Here is a 23,556-nt window from a genome sequence, read left to right on the forward strand (position 1 = left end):
TTTGCAACTTGGTATTTTATTCTTATTGTACATATTAAGATTTATAATATTGATTAAAACACAACAGGAAAAATTAAAATTTATCTCCAGGAACATATTTTTTCCCTCCTGAACATTTTTCTTGTCTTTTCTTGAGAAATATTTTCAACCTAACCATAATGTAGATTTTATTTGGCAGTTTTTTTGAAATTCTACTTAAAATAATAAGAAAAATTTATTGCTATTAGTATAAACTCCTATTTTCATTAGCCATCAATAAATTTTTTCAAACAGCAATAAAAGGATATTTAATTGAAATTATACATATTTTTAGCTTTTCCTTTTATAAGCAATGAAAAACAACTTTTTCAGTGGAAACATTTTTTTCTCTTCCCTTTTAAAATGAGGAATAGTAAGTTTCAAGCGTTTATTTGGAATCTATGGTCCAGCCAGAGTAGTTTAGCACTCACTTCCCAGAAGGTACTATGTTTGGGGAGAACAGGACTATTTGGTGCCACAGTCCTGCCCTACCTGGCCAGTTGTCTGCAGCTACTGGGGACAGTCTGAGTTAGGGAGTCCCCCCAAACAGAGTTTTTGGACCTCTAACTTCCTGTCCTTCTGAATTACTTGGTTTACTTTCCTGGGTTTAACAGTGATGCTGGTGGGTGGCCAACAATTTTTTGTATTATCCTTACAATTTTTTTCATCTGGAATATATCCAGAACCTAGGTTTTAGTTTTTGTAAAAGTATCTTGAGCTTCATAAAAATACTAGATAAATTTGGAGTGCCATGAATGGTAAAATCTGGTTTCAATGCCTGCAGAGTGCAAATGCTGGTGGGCAAAGTCATAGCGCACTCAGGGAAGATTATTAATGCTTCGGTGCTCAAACATCTCTTCCTTAATTGTTATTTGGTTTTTTTAAAAGTGAATTCATTTGAGCCACTGGTCATTACTGCTAATTCATAGCTGGCTAATTGAGCCTGCACTAGTTACAGCCCACCATCCTCCTCACTGTACACACACGTGCACAAGCATACGTTTAAAAACAGGCAACGTCTGTTTTTAAACTTAGATCCCTGGCAGCCACTAGGAGAAAGAAAATGGTGTCTGCTTATAAATGTAGTTTTCATGAAGTTTTTAAAGTGAAGTGCTTTTTAAGGCTTGATCTAAATAATTCAACTTTTTTTCTGAAACAAATATTCCATCTAATTCTAAAAAATAAAATGAATCACTCTGAACTATTATTTTGAAACTTTGCTTTTATTTTCTAATGCTGTTAAAACACTCATCATTTAATAAAGTTCTTATTAGATGCTAGAGAAAAATATTTTAGAAAAGCATTTATTATATTAGAAAAGCTCGTGTTTTCATTGGGTAAAATATAACTATATCCACATTTTCACTAGTCTGAGAAGTACTTGCCTTGTTCTTTAAGGAACCTTAAGAATTGATACTATGGGATGATTGAGGAAATAGTTGTGGGTAATGTTTTGAAGTGGTGCATGTGGTTATCACTGCATATCCCTAATATTTTTGATAAGAGTAGTGATAAACATTTATTGACCATTTACTGTAATAAATATGAATTTATTTTTGCCTTACAACAGCCCCGTGAGGTAGGCAGAGTGATGTTAAAACACTTAGCAGCCTGTAAGGCATGGGCTCTGGCCCACTGCAATGAATTCAGAGCACAGAGCTGGAGTAGGGCGGCCAGGCTTCTGTTCTTCAAGGTGTTAGCTTTTTGCTTTCTAAACCCAGTGTCGTGGAGAGTACAGAGCAGACCCAGGGGGTGGGGCTGGGGGGAGACTGTGTGTGTGTGGGCACCGAGGTGCCTGAGTAGGCAGCTATTTTTACCCACAGGCATGAAAGTATTTTATATTTTAGGAGCCAGATAGGCCATGACTGGTTTATACTGGGAAATATTAGTACAGTGTCAGAACTGTTAAAAGCCCCACATATGCAGTTGAGGGAATCAAGGCACAAAGAGACCAAATAACTTGCTGAAGGTCACAACTAATAGGTTATGAACTGCAGGTGGATCAGGAGCACTGGGCATGCGCTTTTCCTAAGTGTGTGACACAGCTTCACAGAGATGGCGTTCTGCTTATCTGCTGCAATGAGCTGTGTGAGGACTGAGTGGAGGGGGGAGCAAGAGACTCTGAAATGAACATCCAGACTGCTTGTTTCTGCATTCCAGGAAACTTCATTAAAAAATCCAGTCGTGCAGTGACTTTTAAGAAACATGAAGGAGAAAATTACAATATATCATATCTGGTATGTATTTTTAGTTTTTGATAGTATGGAAAACTACTTATAGAATTACATATTTTGTATGGGAACTGGTTGGTTTAAAAAGAAATGTGAAAAAGTTTATTTAAAATGAAGTTGTAATGGGACAAATGTTGTAGATAAATTAAAGTATTTAAAGTATAAATATGTGTATTATAAAAACATTTTTAATTCTATTAAATTTATTATGGTGACATTGGCTAATAAGATTATATGTTTAAAGTATAAAATTTATGTGAAATACATAAAAATTATAATAGAAATTGTTATGGATTCATAAAATGTTGTATATCTATGAAGTGGGTAAAATTTGCAGTGACCATTCTTTAAGTTTTGTTAGACTCTGTAATTCTTAGTATCATGACTAAGCATTGTCCCAACCTTGACCCATGTTGGTTTTATCAGTGAGGTTGGGAGTGCAGCTGCTGTGTGTGGGGCCAAGATCTGAGAGAGGGTGAACCAACCTGAGCTTCTGGACTCCGTTGTGAGAGAACAAGACTGTGTTCCGTGTCTAACGCGGAGAAAACTGGAGTTGTCAGTTCCTTGCTGGGCTTGGTTAGGGAGGCTACTCAGACTCTTGGAACTTCAGTTTCTTATCTGCACAGTGAGGGGCAGAATAGTGTTTACCTCATAGGTTTGAAATGAGAATTCAGTGGTATGGCACATGTGAGCCACTGGACACAATGACTGGCTCTGCATTAGACACTCGATACATATTAGATATTATGACTTACAGTCAAGTCGACAATATTTTAAAAAATTGTCCCACTAATTCCATCATGTTGTTATTTTTTTATAGCCTAAAATGAATATATTTGTAAAGAAAGATTGAAAATTGAGGCAAGCATTACTATTGGGTTGGCCAAAAAGTTTGGTTTTTTTTTTCTGTAATATGGCTGTAGTAATGCTTAGTTGTTTTTAACTTCATTTGAAACAATTTATTTATTTATGTAATTATCATTCAAGTACAGTTTTCTGTCTTTTACTCCCATCCCAGCCCATCACCCCCCTCCAGTGCTCCCCACCTCCCTCCCATTTCCACCCCTGTTAGTTTTTGTCCATGTGTCCTTTATACTAGTTCCTGTGAATTCTTCCCCTTTTCCCCTAAAATCCCCTCCCCTCTCCCCTCTGTTCCCTGTCTGCCTGTTCTCTATTTCAGTGTCTTTGGTTATATTTTACTTGCTTGTCTGTTTTGTTGTTTAGGTTCCTGTTAAAGGTGAGATCATATGGTATTTGTTTTTCACTGCCTGGCTTATTTCAATTCACTCAGCATAATGCTTTCCAGTTCCATCATGTTGTTATTGATGCAAACAGTACACTAGAGCCTAATATTTAGCTTTAAGCTACCAGTTAGTCTCCCACGTAGGCTATTTCTTTTATACACAACCTGCTAGTGAACATTCATAATAACCAGCATTGCTTGAGTCTCCTGGCACAGTGCCTGCTGCTGTGCCTGACAGTGATTACTTTTCATAAGTTGCATCACTTCATACAGCTATTCTTTGAGGTAGATAGTGCTGTCCCTGTCCAATTGCTTTGCACGTATCACATAATTTACTATTTACAATAATACAATAAGGTAGGTTTTTTATATCTCTTAGCAGATGAGAAAACTGAGGCTTAAAGAGGTTAAGTAGTGAAGCTGGTTTTCAAACCCTGATCTTCATGTTTCCAGTGTCATTTCATATTGTGTCATGGAATCTCTCCTGTGCTAAGAAGTTTTTTCCCTCATAAAATTCATATTTACCCCCTTCCTTCTCTGTCTGTAACAACCATATGACTATTTCTTCCTTTACATAATGCCCATTAAGAAGCTTAGATCCAAATATGAGGCTCAAATATAGTAATACCATAATGCGGATCAAATATGTGTTTAAGCGTCTCTGGTACTGATGTCCTATTTTCTTATTTGTATTTTGCCAAGTCTTGATTTTTAATTCTAAACTTGCATTTTTCTTTATCTGTTTATTCAAACAGCCTCTTTTAAGCCACAGTCACATCTTTCCTGGAACAAGAACAAATAAATAAATAAAGCCTTTGTTCATAGCTTGATAAATTGCTCAACGCAGTGGATTAAAGATGCAATAGTTGTTAATTGAGAGTGACCATTGCTTCTGATTGTTTCCAGTTTTATGAATCCCAAACAATCATGTGGCAAAATACACATTTTTTGGAGCCAACATTGTGTATTATTATCTGGAGCTGTAATTCTTTTCTGGGAAGTAATAAGCATCTTTAAGAGCATGACAAGCCTAACATGTCTTGCTCTAACTGTTGACTGGCTAGCTAATCATTCTGAATTAATAAATCTAAAGGTATGTATCCTGAGAATTTGTCCTTCACAGATATTTTATAGTAAATAGACAAAACAGAAAGGTGAAATAATCATTAAAAAAGAAAACAGGAAGGGGAACATATTTCAACCTCATAATTCAGGGAATATTCAATTCAGGAGAGAATTCATTTCTTTCTTAGAAAGAAATGTTCAAAGATGTGGCTTCTTTGGATGCCTTTAGCAGATTGTAAAGATCTCTGCAAATGATTCTTAAGATTGCGTATGATACATTCAAGTTCTGAACTAAATATTTTAAACTGCCTATATGATGCTACTTTTTATAGCAGTTTAACTTTACTAATCTGACAGGTGTTTACTGAGCCCCTACTGTGCTGAAGGTTTGGGTGTGAGCTACTCGAGGGAACAAAACAGATGAAATTCCTATCCTCATTGTGGTAGGCTGAAAAATGCCCACCAGAAATGTTCATCATGATCCCTGGGACTGGTGAATATGTTACCGATGTGGCAGAAGTGACTTTGCAGTTGTGATTAAGGATCTACAGACAGCAATTCCACTGCTAGGATTATATCCGAAGAATCCTAAAACATCAATTTCAAAGAACCTATGCACCACAATGTTCATAGCAGCACAATTTACAATAGCCAAGAGTTGGAAGCAACCTAGGTGCCCGTCAGTAAATGACTGGATCAAAAAATTGTGGTCCATATACACAATGGAATTCTATGCAGCAGAGAGTAAGAAGGAGCTACTACCCTTTGCAACAACATGGATGGAACTGGAAAGCATTATGCTGAGTGAAATAGGCCAGGTGTTGAAAGACAAATACCATATGATCTCACCTTTAACAGGAAGCTAAACAACAAAACAAACAAGCAAGCAGAATAAAAACAAAGGCACTGAAATAGAGAACAAGGGGACAGTGACCAGAGGGGAGAAGGAGGGGAATTTAAGGGGAAAAAGGGGAGGGATTTGGAGGAACAAGTCTGAAGGACACAGGGACAATAACTAAGGGGGGTGGAAATGGGAGGGAGGTGGGGAGCATGGGGCGGGGTGGGCTGGGATGGGAGAAATAGACAAAAAACTGTACTTGAAAAATAAATAAAATAAAAACCAAACTTAAAAAAAAGATTTTCTTGTATATCCCAGTGAACCCTAAATGTAATTACAAGTGTCTTTACAAGAGGGGGCAGAGGAAGATTTTCCTTCAGAACAGGAAAAGGCAATGTGAGGACGCAATGAAGATGAGAGCAGTGTATGTTGAAGACAGAAGGGCCCATGAGCCAAGAAATGTGGGAGGCTATGAGAAGATGAAAAAAGGGAAAAACGGATTCTCCCCTCAGAGCCTTTCTGCCCACGTGCTGACTCTGGTCAGGTGAAACTGATTTCACACCCTGACCTCCAGAACTGTGGGAAAACAAATTCATGTTGGGTTAAGCCACCAATTTTGCGGTAATTTGTTACAGCAGCCTGGGAAAACAAAAGTATTCATGGAGATTTCATTCTACAGAAGGAGACAGACAGTAAACAACGATGACAATAAATAAATAAATCACACAATATGATAGAAGGTAAAAAGTATGGTGAGAAAGAAGAAAAGAAGCACTGGTGAGAGGGACAGAGGGGACCTGATCCATGCAGAGGTGTGGCTGAGGCACGGTGGGTGGCGGATGGTTTACGGCATAACTAGTGTCCATAGAATAGACTCATTGAGAGTTGAGAGGGTGGGATTTGAGCACAGAGGGGAAGGTGGTAAAGGAGTTAGGTAAGCGAATATCTGTGGGAAAATTATTCCAGGCAGAGAGAACTGCAGGACAAATGTCCTGAGGTGTTTAATGAAAAAAGGCCAGGGGGATTAGAGGAAAGGGACGGTGACCGAAGACTAGATAGGCAGCTGCAGGCTGATGGCACAGGCCGGTAAAGCCTGCCACTGGGGAGAGGAAGCCGACTTACAGATTTACCAGCAGCTATTTTCTGCAAGAAAATACCTATCTGGTCAGTTCGGTTAAATTGTTTTCAGTTGGAATAAATTATTGATTGGGGAAAGGAGTAGATAACCATAGACACAGAGATATGTAAATTACTTTAGAACATTAGACAGTGTGGAAGAATAATATCAATCAGCTGCTTATGTGTCTTAGACAAACGTTTTTTATTGCTCTTTTTTGCAACTTATTTATTCTTTTATGACCTTAAATAATTTTTATTTTTTAATTAGAGTTCACATATAATATTATATTAGCTTCAGGTGTACAACACAATGATTAGACGTTACATGATCTATTGCTCCTGAGTGTAAGTATGTAAGGACTCTATTTGAAGCCCGCTGAATTTCAGCCCTGATATCGATGACTTCTTCTATTTTATCAATTTCTGATTGCTTATTTTAAGGTCAAACTCATAATTTTGCTGAAATAATTTCTTCCTATATGTTTTTTTGTCTTTTGGCGTATAGTTTTGAATGACAGCACCCACTTTCAGTGTAGTTTACATCTGGATTTAATGCATTTGACACTGTAGCAGATTCTATGTGTGAGGCATGGGCATCAAAGTATGAGAACTTAGTCTGTGCCACAGGTCTGTGGCAGCCAAGTTTCAGTTCGCCGCAGGTCTACGGCTGGGCTGCCGCAGGCCTGTGTGGCGGAATGGCCTGGACTCATGGCAACAACGCAGTGACAGCCAGCATGGTCCTGGCCTAGGGCCTTATTTGATATTCTAGTCACTTTCCGCCTTGCAGTGGCAGCAAGCTTTAGCCTGTGTGTTTTCCATTCCACATCCTGATGTGGGTAAAATAAAAAATCAGCTGCAGACATGGTATGATTTTGAGCTGAACTTCCCTGCCTTTTCCCATGTTATACTTGGATTATGTCTACTATGCCAGTTTCAGTAAAGGTTTCCCACCCACTTAAAATTTGACTTTATCATTTCATGGCCAACTCACTCCAGAAAGTCTAGAATCATTGCATCCAGAATTTTGTTTAAGCCAAACAAGTATATATTTGTTGAATAAATGAATAAACCAATATTCGCAAGGAGTTCCTAGCCTTGTACTCTCCAGCTACCCTTTGCAGATACCTGGACCTGTTCTAATCTTAGATAGGGGTGTATCAGTGGACTGAGACAAGTAGCCAAGGGTTACTGCAGCAGACCTTGTATATGGACTTTGTGGGCTGAGGCCCAGGTACCTGCGTGTCCAGTGAGATGAGTCTTTCACTGATTTCACTACATTCACTTAGTCTTTACAAACTGGCTTTTCTCTTGGTTTCTTATTCTATGCTCTTGTTTCTTGTGTGACTGGTTCTCTGCATTGAATGCTTTCCCAACTGGCTGGTGCCCTGCCCTCCTCTATGGTGTATGGGAGGGCTCATTTCATTTAGCAGGCCAGTGGGTAGGATTAGAAGTTTGTAGCATGGTTGTCCAGAAAACAGAACAAATAGGATATGTGTGTGCATATGCATAGTGAACACCGGACTCGAGCAAAAGGCTTCTGCAAGCAAGAGAGAATTCTACAGAAGACTGCCTTGGGGCTGAACCTGGATCCCCCACCTGTGACTGAACCCTAATGTAGTAATGCACACATACACACCCCTTACTGATCTGTGTTTCTGGAGAAATTTGACTAATACAGAATCCTAAAGACCATTCTAGCCTAGGTATTTTTCCTCCTGTTCTTTCCTTTGCATTTTGCAGTCAAGTGTGTGGATACGACATTCGAAGCTCAGAAGAGGCAAGTCATGTGTTCAAGATAATCAGCTAATTCATGACTGACTTGGTGTGTTGAGCTATTGGTGGGGTAGGGAGAGTGGAGGCATTGACAGTGACTAATATTTTGACAAGTTAGATACCTGGGATTGTTTAAGGGAATTGAGACGTCAGGAGAATCTACATTGAGACGAAGTTTTACTCTCACTCAATTGTGTTTAAAGCATCAACTGTAGCCGACATACACAGCAGGTATTCCATGTAGAGGCGAGGCATTCTGGAAAGAGAGACATTTCTGCCTGATGATTATCCTATTGAGAATAAAGACTTGATTATGTGAAAGAACAAACTTCCAACACTCATGAAAAAGTCAAAGTTCCCTCTGTTAAGGACACAGTGTTCTGACAGCAGTTTTGTCCTCTCTGTTTAGCGATAACTGGCTCTGACACACTTTCACAAGAGGAGGTCCTTTCACTGTCAGAAAAAGCCACACTCTGAAAGCCAAGATGGTTTTGAACTAAAAAAAACTCATGACCATACAGTACTTTTAATTTTCAGTTTGATTTTTAAAAATTTTACAATGGAAGAATCATTGGCCATTTTACAATGGAAGTTGATGGCGTTAGAGTATGGTATCACCGGCTGTTCGAAAATGGGATGTGTGCTTCGGCCCTGCCGAGACGTCTCCACATGTTGTCCTGGAGAATGTGGGTAATTAGTTGCATAATTCAGGCTGAGAATCAGCCTGAATTTTCCTCTGAAATTTTTCCTCCCATGTGTGTTGGATAATTTGAGAGTATTTTTTGTTTTAATATATTCAGCCTGTGGTTTTTATTTTTACTTCATATTATCTTGAGAGATATGGTTATTGAGACAAGTGAAAAAAATATATATAGATCTTTAGTACACATTAATAAACAAACAAAGGAATTATGCTAAGTTTTATGGATGAGACAAAAATACAGAGGATGGAGACTTTTTGGCAATTTAGCAGGTGAAAGTTTTTCCTGCAAAAAGGCAAAATTGTGATAGGAATGTATTCACTCACTGAATACTTATTGTTGTATGTTATAACCTAGGCACAACAATAGGGATATATGGATGACTAAGATCCAGTGTTCAATGTGTAGAAGCTGAGAGAAAAAGCAGAAAGAAATGCTGTTGAAGGTAAAAAAATAAAGCTTTTTCTTTTGTTTCCTAATCTTTTTAGCATCTTGTCATGGTGCTGTTTATTTGCTATTTGGTGTTCTAAGTAAAGACAAATTAAAATGTTTAATTATTAACATGATTTTTATTGTTTATCTCTATATTGTGCAATTCAAATGCAAATACCAGTGACTTGACTTGGTGTGTGAAGTCACGGAAATCACATGATTTGTATTGTAGGGCTTGTCCTTTGAGGGTCCCTCTAGATGGTCAGAGACAAACAAGACAATGAATGAGAAAGTTTGGAAGAAGAGAGGATCCCCCAGGCATGAGGCAGGCTGAGGGGCACTTGGGGACATAGAGATACTCATGGGGCCCATGGAGACCCTCAGAGTTACCTAAAGATCCCCCACTATAATTTGGGGTGTGTATTTGCTTGGGCTTCATGGCTACTGGGTTCCTCCTTCCAACAGACGAGGGACCTATGTGCAGTGCCCCAGCAGGGGGTGGGGGCTAGGGGAGTCAAGCCAGGTGTCCCCTGTCTCTGTGGACCCACTACTCCAGCCCATGATAGATGGGTGACCCCTAAATGTCTTAAGCCTCTGTGTCCAGATGTTTTCAATGCTTGAACAAGGGTGGGTGAGAGGCTTGCCTCTGCCTTGGCCCAGACAAGTCTCACCTGGAGTGGAACTGCCAGTAGCTATGGAGATGCCACAGGTTATATGCCTGACCCAACCCTACCCAAGCTCATGGCCAGGGTCCTTCCTAGGTGGAGATTGGTAGCAATTATAGGGTAGAAGTAGGGAGGGGGAGTCTGGCTGGGGTCTTGGTAGCTGAAAACCTGTCCCAGGTAGGCTCATCAGAGTGAGGAGGGCTAGTGCAGGAAAGCATCAGAGATTCTAAGTCCTGGTGTCTGCTCTATCATCCTATTGGACCTCACTTACAAAACCCAGTATCAAAGATACAATGATTCAGAATTTCAAGATGGCACTGACTGCATGTCCAAGAAACCAGTCTTACCTTGGAGCTCAGGTTTTGTTGTTATTGTTTCCACAATGAAGGCTCCATCTTCTAGAAAAGCAGTTTTCTTTTTGAGCTGAGTTAGAGGAACTGTGAACCTATCAGTATTTCCCCTTTCAATCTCTACTTGAATTGCCATTCAAGACTAATGTTCAGATCTGGAGAGCATTATGCTAAGTAAAATCAGCCAGGTGGTGAAAGACAAATACCGTGTGATCTCATGTATAAGTGGAACCTAATTGACAAAACAAACAAGCAAGCAAAATATAACCAGAGACATTGAAATAAAGAACAAACTGACAGTAACCAGAGGGGAGGGGGGTAATGGGGAAAGAAAAGGAAGAGTCCTAAGGAACATGTGTAAAGGACACATGGACAAAGGCAAAGGGGATAGAATTGAGAGTGGAAGGTGGGGAGGGATGGGGTAGGGGGGCATTGGGGGGGCAATAGAGTCAACTGTATTTGAACAAAAGTAAAATAATATAAGACATTGAAGGAAAAATTAAAGGCAAGAAAAAATTGGAAGAATAAATTGTGCAGAAAATTTGGAAAGAGCAAATTGCTAAAATGATCATACTCCCCAAAGCAAATTAGATGTTTAATAAAATTCCTATTAAAAAAAGACTAATGGTCATTTTTTTAAGAGATGAATTTCTTTACTTCTCCAGGGATGCTCTCATTATTCTTCATGTTGGTTTCAGATTCACTTTGAATTTGGTTGCTGGTGTTTTGAAGTTTCACTAAAGTGAAGTTCATGTGAAAACTGTGGACAAGTATTAAATGCAGTCAAGGAATTAAGAGGACCCTGATAACCACTTAGCTACAAAAAGACATTGCCAGACAGCCACCAGGCCTTGGACAACCCTGTGTGTCCTAGCAAGGTATGCTTATCATTTTTAGTGAGGCAGGATGGGCCAGGGGTGAAGGTCAAGGGGCTCAGGATCAATCAGACCTAGGACTGAATTCCTCCTCTACTGTTATGTGAGTTAACACCTTCACCTTTCTGTGCCTCAGTGCAAAATGAGAATCATGGTTGTACCTGTTTTTATAGCGTTCTTGTGAAAAGTTAATGAAATATACATGTGAAGTGTTTAACATGGTCCTTGAAACTTAGTTCTCAGTAGATGTAAATTTATATCTTTTCATATGCAAGCATGAGCAAAACAAGTGAAGGAGGCAAAGTACTCTGTGTAACACTGTCCTCCTTTCCATCACCCAGTGCTGGGGGCCTCCGTGCCTTCAGGCCCTTCTGTGCTGCTGTGCCTGGTCCATTCTGTTTCACAAAGCAAACTCTTGCTTGTTATTTTCTCTCTTGTCAAACACTATGTCTTGTGTCCCACCTGCTCAAGGCCATTTAGTTAACTAGGTGGATTAAATTTGTTTTTAAGTTGAATCCTAGCTATCGATACCAAATATTGGAATCAGGTAAGTCAGGAAGGAAAATTCCAAAAGAGCAAATGGGAGTATGGAACAACATGAAGGTGCACTGGGAAGAAAAGTTGAACCCTGCCTGGTGTGGCTCAGTGGACTGAGTGCTGGCCTGTGAACTCAGTGGTTGCAGGTTTGATTCCCAGTCAGGGCATGTGCCTGGGTTGCGCACCAGGTCCCCAGTTAAAGATTTGCGAGAGGCAACCACACATAGATTGATGTTTCTCTCCCTTTCCCTTTCTCTAAAAATTAATAAATTTTAAAAGTAAGAACAAGTTTAAAAAATAGGGAATTGTTAATAACAACTAGCATGCCATTCTAGATCTTAAGTTCTTTGAGGGCAGGAGAACTGGGGCTACATGTCTTTGCATTTAAGTGGCCTTAGCACAATGCCTTGCTCACTTTAAGAGTCCAACAAATTGGTAGAATAAATAAAAAATAGTGGTAGGCATCCAGGCTCTGGAGGGTGTGGCCAGAAGCAGGGTCCAGGCTGAAGGGCAGGTGGAAATTGACAGGTGGTTTAAGAGGGTCTGTACTGCTCTGTGTCCTCTGAATAGAACAGGGAGAGCTGGGTACTTCAGGTTTGGGTTGTATCGTACTTTCGGCATAGCTTTGTGATCTTGGGCAAATAATTCATGCTCATTGAGCTGGTTTACTCACCTCTCTCATGTATAATGAACATGAAAATAACCTTCTGGTGGTGTTAATGTGTTCATTAAGAGAGCCTGTCACAGTGCTGGGCATAGCAACCTTCCCCTTCTTCCCACCTCACAGACTTTCTATTTCTGATCCTGTCATGAAGAGTTAACAAAACATTAGTGCTAAAAAAGTGCCACTGTTGATCTTGAATATTATGAAAAAACATAGATGGGTTATTGCAAATTTTTTTGCCCTAAAAAAAATATAGGCATCTGCTCTTTTGGTGGCAGGATTAGCAGCAACAAGCTCTGTGTATAAAGGACAGCACTTTGTGATTTATTAAACCCAGAGTCAATGTAAAAAGTTGGTAAGCGTACAGTTTTTGTGGTGAAACAAACTTGGTTTTGTCACATGTGCTTGCCATTCTAATCAGGCACGTTACTTCTTTGTGTTTGGGTTTCCACATCTGCGGTATGCCTTCATTCATTCATTCATTCATTCATTCATTCCTGAGTACCTCCATGGTATGTGCAGAGTGCTGAAAACACAATGGTGATGATAGACATGAGGGTAGCCCAGTGTACAGAACGCACACTAACCCATGGGGTGCTCAGCCCTGAAGCCTGAATAGGAATCAAGCAATGTGTGAAGGTTTGAAGGAAGATTGTTCAAAATCAAAGATGAACGAAGACTAAGAGGCAGGTTTCAGAAGCTGACAATGTCAATGTTGCTGAGGCAAAGAGTTCTAGGGGTGAGGAATGAGGGTTAAGCCCCAGGGGAAGAATAGCTGCCTTGAATCAGAGTTTATTCTCAGGATAACAAACTCACTTTCCAAACAGTATTTCCCAGGGGGACCAAATCCAGTGGAGCTCAATGAGCATTTGCTCCTTTCTAGAAGATTCACAGTGCACATTAGTATCTATTAATACTTGTTGGTAAAGGATTTAACAGTTTTCCTAAATCTAATTAATAGTAAAAATTAACTTTTTCTGAACTGAAGCTCTCAGAGTCTGCTTGGGGGAAATGATGAGAAATGGGAAGCCATTAAGCCCCATAAATTGGGGCCCAACATTTTATAAAGAGATAGTATGTACTACATATAAAACACTAGGTATTCTTCAAAGCACTTAACTAATTTAATTTTTATAGCAAGTTCATGAGGTGGTTATTATTACTATTTTTGCATTGCTGAAATGAGAAAACCAAGGCATAAAAGAATTCAGTAATTTTCTAAAATTATGAAACTAGTTATAAGTGGAGGACCCTGAACATGAACTTGGCCAGTCTGGTCTTGGAGCATATACTCAACAGATCAATCTGATTGCATGGGGCAATGGGTTGGGGGCAAAGAAGGAGATGATTAGGAGGAGTTGGTATCCATAATTCAGGTGAGAGAAAATGGCCATTTGGACTTCATACCTTTGCTTAGAGGATTAAATATGATACCATGATTAAAGCACCTAGTATAGTTTTTATGATATGGTAAGCAGTCAATAAATAATAACTTTTCTATGCATATATAGAAAATTGATGTATAAGATATATATATTCAGATTAGTGGTGGAGGGAGAGTGTATAAATTTGTTGCCATAACAAAATACCACAAAATGAGTGGATTAAACCAGCATAAATTTATTGTCTCACAGTTCTGGAATCTAGAAGTCCAAAATCAGTGTTGGCAGGGCTGGTTCCTTCTGAAGGCTGCAAGGGAAGATTCCATTCCAGGACTCCCTTGTTGGCTTGTAGCTGGCATCTTCATGTTCTGTTCTTGTATGTGTGTCTCCAAATCCCCTATTCCTAAGGACAGCAGTCACATTGGACTGATGCCCACCTTGATGACTTCATTTAAGCTTGATTACCTCTGTATAGACCTTATCTCCAAATAAGATTATATTCTGAATTACCAGGGATTAGAATATGAATATATAAGTTTGGAGGATATAAAATCCATCCCATAATGAAGAGATTAATTAATAGTGATCCCACAAAAATTGGTTATCCATATGGAGAGAAACGTTGGATTTCTAATTCACATAATGTTAAAAAGTTATTATCTGAAACATTAAAGACTTAAATGTGGGAGGCAAAAATGTTAAAATATTTAGAAAATATGTAGTAGAATATATTTATAATCCAGTAAATAATTCTGAAAGGACTTTTAAGATTCAACAGAAAATTGCAAAAATAAAACACAAAAAATGAGATCTAATATACTTAATTGGTTACACTAAGCTTAAGAACTCTTTGTAAAAAAATGATAGACAAAATGAAGGCAAGTTGTGATTTGGAAAAGGATGTTTGCAAAACATAACTGATAGAGGATTAGTGTCTAGAACATATAAATAATTAAGAAAAAGATGAACAACCCAATAGAGAATTGGACAAAGGAGGTGAACAGATATTTTGTAGAAGAAAAATGAATGCAAAAGGAAATATAATATAGGTCCACAAAGTGATATCATTTTGCAACCATCTAGTTGATAATAATTAAGAAGCTTGACGGTTCCAAGCATTGTAATGAATGTGGCCAAAAGGGAATAATTCTAAGTGGTATGAATTGATTTCAGCATTACCTTGTGGTGTTGTGCATTCTCATACCTTATGAAGCAGTAATATCACTCTAGGCACATGTCCTAGAGAAACTCTGGCACAGGGTGTTGAATGTAAGACCACTCATAGCAGAATATTTCTTGAGGACAAAAAACGAGAAATAGCCCTGGCTGGTGTAGCTCAGTGGATTGAGTGCAGGCCTGTGAACTAAGGGATCACAGTTTGATTCCCAGTCAAGGCACATGCCTGGGTTGCAGGCCAGTTCCCAGCAGGGGATGCGTGAGAGGCAACCACACATTGATATTTCTCTCCCTCTCTCCTTCCCTTCCCCTCTAAAGATAAATGAATAAAAGGAATAAAATTAAAAACCCTAGAAATAACCCCAATGGTTAATCACAAAATAATATTTAAAACATTTGGATATCTAAACTGTGAGGTATTATAGAACTTTGTAAATGAATAAACTACTGCCATATACAACAATATGAATGAATCTTACAAATCTTACATAGAAAAAGCAAGTTCCATAAGGTTAAGTTACAAAACAAGAAAATTTAAATTCTATATTGGTTTATCTGCACATTTATGTGACAGAACAATAAAATGGAAGAGAATGATGATAAATACAATTTAGGATAGTGGTTATCTCCATTATCTCTGGGGAAGGGTAGGGAGCATCTGAATGGAGGCAGAAACATACAGACAGGTATAAGAATGTTAGTGATGTTCTAGTATAGTTCTTCTTACGGAGTGAATGGCTCTCCCCACCCCCAGGAGATACGTCAAAGTTCTAACCTCCAGAACTTCAGAACTTGACTTTATTTGGAAATAAGGTAATTGCAGATGTAACTGGTTAAGATCGGGTCATACTGGAGTAGGGCGTACCCCTACTTCGATATGACTGTGGTCTTTATAAGAAGATAGTCATGTGAGGTCTGAGACACAAGAATGAGATGAGAAGATGAAGGTAGAGATTGAAATGATGCAACTACAGGCTAAGAAACGTCCGAGATTGCCAGCAAATCACCAGAAGCTACACAAGGGACATGGAACAGATTCTCCTTCACAGCCCTCAGAAGGAACCAGCCCTGACAGCATCTTGTTTTTGAACTTCCACCCTCCAGACTGTAAATAAGTAAGTAAGTAAATAAGTAAGCAAATTTCTGTTGCTTAATCCACCCAGTTTGTGGTACTTTATTACAACAAACCTAGGAAGTGAATGTGTCCTTAAACTAGGTAGGTGGTGCATGAGTGTTTATTTTATATTATCATTCAACACATAACTGTATTCCATGCTACTTTTTATGTACAAATAGCTACATAATAAAAATAAAATGACAGAAGAAGTTATTATTTCCATTACTACCAAACTGGGGCATGTCTCTACTATTAATCTTTTATGGCAAATTCTAGGAAAGCTTTCTTTGACATTTTTATTAAAACTATAAAAATTAACTTCCAACACTCCCTTTAATTTTTAGAGTTTTTATTTCAACCTCAGTATCCCTGAGTCCCTGCTTCTCTGTCTTTAATTATAGTGTACACATCTTTTGAGCAAAATGTCCTGTATCTAATCCTGAATGGTGATTGCCAAGCACACACCTGCCACGGTATGTTATCCTCTTGCAGAGGGGCTGGAATTTAACACAAGGAATCCTGGACATGTAGAATCACAGTAAGGTTTTGAGCATGCATGCATGCCACCGAAGGGCCTTCCCTCAGCCTGGAAGCTGCATCAGAGTGGAGGCTGGCATGCTTTGCTTGCACAGCTATACCTCTGCTCCCTAGAATCAGAGCCTGACCCAAAGTAGGTGCTCAAGAAATTTGTTGAGTGAAGGGTAATGAATAGTTTTATGTGAGTTCCCACTTCTCAGAAGTAACAATATCACCTACCACTTATCAGTAGAGTTTATCAGCCACTCCCCAATATCCATGAACTTTTGATCTGTTTATTTCCCTCATCTGCTGATTCACCAGCTCTTCTTTCTTACCTGGGCACTTGTGTGTGTGTGTTCTGTGTATTTTTTCTTTTAAGAGTACCTAGTTATTTGATTTCCCAAATTATAACTACATAATACTACTAGTCCCCATATTACAACTATTAACACTATTCATAGTATTAAAACTATTTCTATCTTGGGAAGAGGGGTGTGGATGCCTTAGAGTCTTTTATTGATACTCAGGTTAAATATATCTTGATTAAGGACTGGATTCTAAAAAAGGAACTCCAAGAATACATGCAAATTAGATACTTTTTAAAAAAATTGGATTTATCTAGTACTTTGAAAACCAAATCAATATTTTTGAATATATTACATAGTGAATGTTATGATTTGACATTGCATTAATTATTTCTTTTGGTTTGTTTTTTTTACCCAGAACTGCTGATGTCAATGAGGTGCTGCAGTGAGAGATACTGATACAATACTGGAAATGCTGATGGTAACATCAATGAATTCAAACAGCGTCTGAGAAATGACCAAGCATGGTCCTATGTGAAGATGAAGGGATGAAGGAATCTCTGCAGGAATTCAGTTCAGTAGGAAAGACCTAAGTAAAAGATAATTGCGATGTAAAGTGCTATTAATCATTAAAAGAGAGTGTTGTAGGTCATTCACATTTTTACTGTGATTCATTACATTTTTTTTTTTTTGGAGAGTAGCCATCCAGATGTAATATTTCTCAACTAACCAGAACACTTGATTAACCAAATTGTACAATTTCCTGACCAGACCTGAGTAACAGTTTATTTTACAAGTTATAAACATGTCATTTAAAAAAATCTCAATATCTACCACAGGGGAAAACTGCAATTGTTCTTTTCTATAGTTAATGGCTAATATATTTTATCTTGCTTAAGCATTTTATGATCCTTTTTAATTTCCAGGAATTTAGAGGCCCCTTCTGATTTTAGAATGGAGAAAGGAGGATTTATTTCCCTGTGGCCCTAGTTTTTCCCATAGATGGTGGTGATATTTTACTAAAACAAAGAGAGCAGACATCCGTAATGATTCCTGTAGCTGTTTAACTGGAAAATGAGAACTAATTAATAGGAATTGGGTCAAAACAATATTGTCAAAAGCAGTAACAGAATTAAAATGGCTCAAATAATAATTTCCAATGAAATAGTGGATATTTCTTTACTTGATCGTAAAATGATCTCCACAAAATTTGCTAGGCTCACATCTCTTTGGGTAAACATATCACTAGAAATTCTTAAATCATTAAAAGGTAACTAGTCCCTTATCTGCAGGCGTCCTTCAAGAATACCTCACATCCCTTGTCACATTACTTGGAAAGCTTGCAACATAGTCCAGTCCTCTGAGTGACAGTGAGTCCTAAACAGTGACTCTTTCCACTCACAACACCTGGCTTGAATCCCTGCCCTGAGGCTATCGGCCACAAGGCCCGTCCTCAAATACACCATCTCCATATTTCTACCTGGTTTCTTTATCCTTTCGAGCTGGGTTTGCAGCTTTATCCCTTTGGAGCTCAGTCTGCAAACTACAATCTGACAGTCCGACATGCTGTCACAGCTGTATGTAGACTTTCCTCAGCTCTCCAGATTCCTAACTTGCAGCCTTAGACATGGCGCCTTTAGCTTGAAAATGGGTTTAAAACAAAACTTTTCCCCAAGTGGCCGGGCTGTTCAGGGGGCAGCCCTGATGCTGTTAGTGGTCATAGCATCCTAGCGCAATGCCCTCCTCTCTCCTGGTCCGGCTCCTGGCTCACGGAAAAGGGGCGGAGAGGAGAGAGAAGAGGAAGGGGCGGAGGTCACCCTTGTCCTCCATCCTGCCCGGACTGCGAGCGCAGCTAGGTGCTGAGAGATCCGAAGAGGCGGGTGCGATTTGCTGGTTCTGCTCTGGGGGGAGCGCAAGGCGGGAAGCGCAGCAAGACTCAGCGGGAGACTGACCCGGGACCCGGAGAGGGAGCGCGGCGCTGCGCCCGGGAGCCACCGGTGGTAGCGGAGCAGAGGGGGGAGGGGCGCGCGATGGCTTGCGGAGGGGCGCACTCTTCTGCTCCGCCTTGAGCCCTGCCGGCAACCCGTGGAAGCCAAGGTAACCACTCCTCCTACCCCTGGATTCCCGAGCGCTGGCTTCCTGATGCTCAGCGCTACTGAAGTTTAGCCACCCAGCCCCGGGCACCAGGCGCCCACTGCAGAGCCCTGCCCTGGAGAGCACCTTAGCTTGCGCGTGGTAACAAGTTTGGACCAGATGCCCCTAGCTGGGGAGACCCGTAGGGAGAGGGTACTCGGGATGATCCGTGCCGATTCTCAGCTGCGGTATGGGGGCCAGGTAGACAAGGTCTCAGAGTAGAGAAATGGGCAAGAAAGAGATCCCCTTCGTGTCCCGTAGTTCCGTGTTCTCGACACTTTGAGTCCGGCACCCCGGCCAGCGCAGGCCTTTGGCTCCCCCCTGGGATGGGAGGAAAACCGGTCCCCTAGCATTTGAGCGATTGCAGAAAGTTTCACCAAGTTAGGAGGCTGGGAATGATGTTGCAAGCAGGCGTATGAGGGCGACGGGGTACTAACGGGAGAAAGTCCGGCGTTGAGATTTGAAGGAGGCGGCGGTCCTCCGGACAGCTCTGGGAGACCCAGTCAGGCGGGTCGCGGGAAAGGCTGGCTCCAGAATTCCCAGCCTCCGGGAAAGCTGCTCGGAAACACCAATCCGATTACCTCGGGGGCGGGGCGTGGCCGGGGGTGGCTGTGGTCGTGGGTATGGAGAATCTGTGACTCAGGCTTCTAGTCACTAGGGAAAGAGGGACAGTAAATACTTCGTTTTGGATGTTGCTTCCCTCAAGCTGCAGCTTAATCAACACCATCTGGGCTGATGTGCTCACAGTAAGCACAACTCACCTCTTTTTCTTTCCATCGCAACCCAGGATTTCTGCTCAGGTGGTAGCTGGACCAGAAATCCTTCCTAGAGACTCACCACTCTGCCTTCCATGGGTGATGATGTGTGTGGTGTGCTGGTATTTGATCTCAATCAAATAGGTCTAGAACGTATTCAGGAAAGCTCCAGAGTGACCTTGCTGCCCCCTCCCAAGGTCTGGAGAAGATTGTTTTGTCTACCTGACAAACAGGCAGTTCACCTAAGAAATAATCTGCAGTTTGGAAACAAAGCCCAGTTGAGAGAAAAAACAACAACAACAAACAGAAACTTTAAAAGATCATCTAGTTATTTAAGTAGACTCTTATACTTTTAAAAACATGATTGGGTTTAAAGCTAATCTTGTTAGTGATTTTGTAAACCTGTGAAAAGTTTAATCAAGGGAGCTCAATTTTGGCAGCTTCTTCACCTTGACAATGAAATCTGGCACCAGAGGCAGATGTGCGCTGCTTTCAGGATGATGCAACCTTGCTGATGATAGGTTAGATAACGCTGAGTCCTGCCACAAGGTACTTGGGGCCCTCCAGTGTTAACTGTCAGATGAGCAGTTAGTTAGGCAGTGCTCAAAATTCCTGTCTTTCTCCTGCAGATGCCTGGACGAAAGCCTGCACTATCCTGAGAGGGAGATGACTTGAGCAGCCGGCTTTTTTTTTTCCTTCTCCACAACGATGTCCATGAACAATTCCAAACAGTCAGTGTCTGCTGCAGCTGGGCTCCTTTCAAATACAACTTGCCAGACGGAACACCGGCTTTCAGTCTTCTTTTCAGTAATCTTCATGACGGTGGGAATAGTATCAAACAGCCTCGCCATCGCCATACTCATGAAGGCATATCAGAGATTCAGACAGAAGTCCAAGGCATCGTTTCTGCTCTTGGCTAGTGGCCTAGTAATCACAGACTTCTTCGGCCACCTTGTCAACGGGACTATAGCAGTATTCGTGTATGCTTCTGATAAAGACTGGATCCGCTTTAACCAATCTAACATCCTTTGTAGCATTTTTGGTATCTCCATGGTATTTTCTGGTCTGTGCCCCCTTTTTCTAGGCAGTGTGATGGCCATTGAGAGATGTATTGGAGTCACCAAACCAATATTTCATTCTACAAAAATTACGTCCAAGCATGTGAAGGTGATGTTGAGCGGTGTGTGCTTGTTTGCTATTTTCATAGCTTTGCTACCCATCTTTGGGCATCGAGACTATAAAATTCAAGCATCAAGGACCTGGTGTTTCTACAAAACAGAACATATCCAAGACTGGGAAGACAGGTTTTACCTTCTACTTTTTTCTTTTCTGGGGCTCTTAGCCCTTGGTGTTTCATTCTTGTGCAATGCCATCACAGGGATTACACTCCTAAGAGTTAAATTTAGAAGTCAGCACCACAGACAAGGCAGGTCTCATCATTTCGAAATGGTCATCCAACTCCTGGCTATCATGTGTGTCTCCTGCATTTGCTGGAGTCCATTTCTGGTAAGAGTCTAACGTTTCGACAATATTTGCTTTCTTCTGTTTTTCCATGATCAATACAAGATTTGTTGTCTTTTTCAATATTATTAATGTCATGGGTAACACTATTCAGTCTTTTAAATGCTGGGGTTTACACCTACTTGGAGGTTATTGCAGCACTCAGCTCTTGCTTTGAATTAAGCTATTTATGAAATACATGGTTATTTCCCCATGAGCCCTGTGTTGACAGGAAGGTCTTGCTAAAGAATTCTAAGTGTATTGTTACTTACTTGCAGTGCAGTATAAAGGAATTCTACAGAAGGAACATAGCTTTAATATACTGAATATGCTTAGTTTCTGAAATGTGAGAAATACAATATTGGAATGGGCCCCTGGAAGTCTTACTAGAAAGTCACATAGACTTTTGTTTTATAGAAAAGGCATATTAGCTACCGGGCTTTCTAAACACACTATAACCAGGTCTTAGCCTGCCAATGGAGGCGATGAGTGGAGGTGGCTGGATAGTTCAGGTGAACTATATGCATAGGTCAGGTAAAGAAATCACGAGTTCACAAACCCTGGAACAGTGGCAACAGTGCAGAGAGAGGTACGGTCAGCAGGAGAGCCAGGCATTCCTCCCTTATCATGCATTCCTTTGAAAAAAATAATTTAGCCCAAATCCATATTTGACAGCTTGATGTTTTTATTTGGAAATGAAGGGAAAGATTAGGGAATGGGCAACAATATGAGTCATTTATATAATTTTCCAGGTAGAAGAAAAAATACAAAAGGTTGATAAGTATGACCTTAACTCCCTTTAACCTTTTCCTTTAGGATGGAAAGAGTGACAACATGCATTGAAAGAGAAAAAAATCCTTCTGTAAATAGCTGCTGATGGCATCAAAGATGGTTTTCATGAATTTTTCTGTACCAGTGTGGAAACAGACTGGTATCCAGAGATAGTGTACAGGTGATACATAGGTAGAAGTGAGGCGGAGGGAGGAGACAAAGGTAAACCTAACACTAAGGTCATGGTCAGACCTTGACGGTAGTGTGAAGGTCCTTATTACTCATGCAGTTTTCCTAAGCCCCCGACAGGTTCCTTGTCCAGGAACTGCTGCCAGTGGAGTTTTAATGGTCAAGCCCGATGTCCCTGATGCCCAGAAAAGTTTGTGAGGGCTGCTGCCACAGAAAGATCCTATGACAGCCAATTGTATTTTACAGAAGCATTTGGACTTTTGGAATGTTTCTTTATTTCTATTCACATTATTTCCTCATCATTCAGATTTAGCTTCTTGAATAGTTAAGTCATTTAAATATTTTTTCAGGATGTTCCTGAGTTGGTCCTAAGAACCCGACCAAGGGGAGGCTAAGCTGGGTCTGTAAGTGGCAAGTTAACCTTTTGAGGCCTGCTGTTGTCAGCTGAGGATGCCTTAGGGGACCCAAGCAGGGATCTGATCTGTGCTCATGGCACAGTTATTTGCATCTTAGTAGCAGAGAATGGTCCTGTCAATACTTGGAATACCTCCAGTGTTCATTCTGGAGAAGTAAAAAGAGTTTAATTTTTCCACTTGACAAAGGGAGTTTCCTTAGGAAAAATGCTTTTTTTCCCCCTTTAAACTTTGAAATAAAGTAGCTTTTCAAAATAAAAAGTGAGTCTGAGTAGAATTCAAATTAATTTGGGGGTTGGAAAGGGAATACAAAGGAAGGAATACAGAAAAGAAGGAATTAAAATACTTAAAGACATTCTTTACATGAAAGTCATAGTTCCGGAGAAAAAATGAAATACTTGAAATTGTGAATCGATGAGAGACATAATGTGGGAAACTAAGGCAGTCATTGCTGTTTTGGTTTTTTTTTGTTCTGAGTCACCTTTAAAATTTTGCTTAATTCTGGCTTTGACTTTGAGAAATCAGAGTGGTAGATTAACTACTGTAAGACCATGGAGGACAGCAAATTTCAGGTTTTTTTTCCCTTAACTGTAGATGATATTTATTCATTTATTTTAAAACAAATTTCAGTTTTACTATGAATAGTTAATTTATGTTTTTCCTAATTTTTTTAATTTCACAGTTAACATGGAAATTACAATTTCCCTTATGTTCTGAACATATTTCCTAGTGGAAACAATTTTATTTTCATGAAACATTTTCAGAGGTCAACATAGAATTTAACT

General features: G+C 40.0%; 1 protein-coding gene across 14 annotated transcripts in view; it reads left to right on the top strand.

The window, feature by feature from the left end:
- The first annotated feature begins 1,812 nt into the window (after positions 1-1,812).
- The window catches only part of PTGFR (prostaglandin F receptor), a 52,557-nt gene continuing 30,813 nt past the window's right edge, over positions 1,813-23,556 (top strand). Inside the window, exons 1-7 of one of the 14 annotated variants that reach the window (XM_053655601.1) lie at positions 1,813-2,255; positions 9,346-9,433; positions 11,134-11,313; positions 15,824-16,184; positions 16,588-16,659; positions 17,429-17,583; positions 20,528-21,404. In XM_053655601.1, coding sequence (XP_053511576.1) covers positions 20,607-21,404 — 798 coding nt within the window. In that variant the 5' untranslated portion in view covers positions 1,813-2,255; positions 9,346-9,433; positions 11,134-11,313; ... (2 more) ...; positions 17,429-17,583; positions 20,528-20,606. Of the gene's footprint in view, positions 2,256-9,345; positions 9,434-11,133; positions 11,314-15,823; positions 16,185-16,587; positions 16,725-17,428; positions 17,584-18,687; positions 19,108-19,128; positions 19,246-19,269; positions 19,332-19,414; positions 19,890-20,527; positions 21,405-23,556 lie in introns of those variants that run through there. The other 13 variants (XM_053655603.1, XM_053655599.1, XM_053655602.1 and 10 more) reach the window with 13 other exon arrangements.

This window comes from Artibeus jamaicensis, unplaced genomic scaffold, assembly GCF_021234435.1.
Source record: "Artibeus jamaicensis isolate MK-2021 breed Jamaican fruit bat unplaced genomic scaffold, CSHL_Jam_final scaffold_1019, whole genome shotgun sequence".
NCBI lineage: Eukaryota > Metazoa > Chordata > Mammalia > Chiroptera > Phyllostomidae > Artibeus > Artibeus jamaicensis.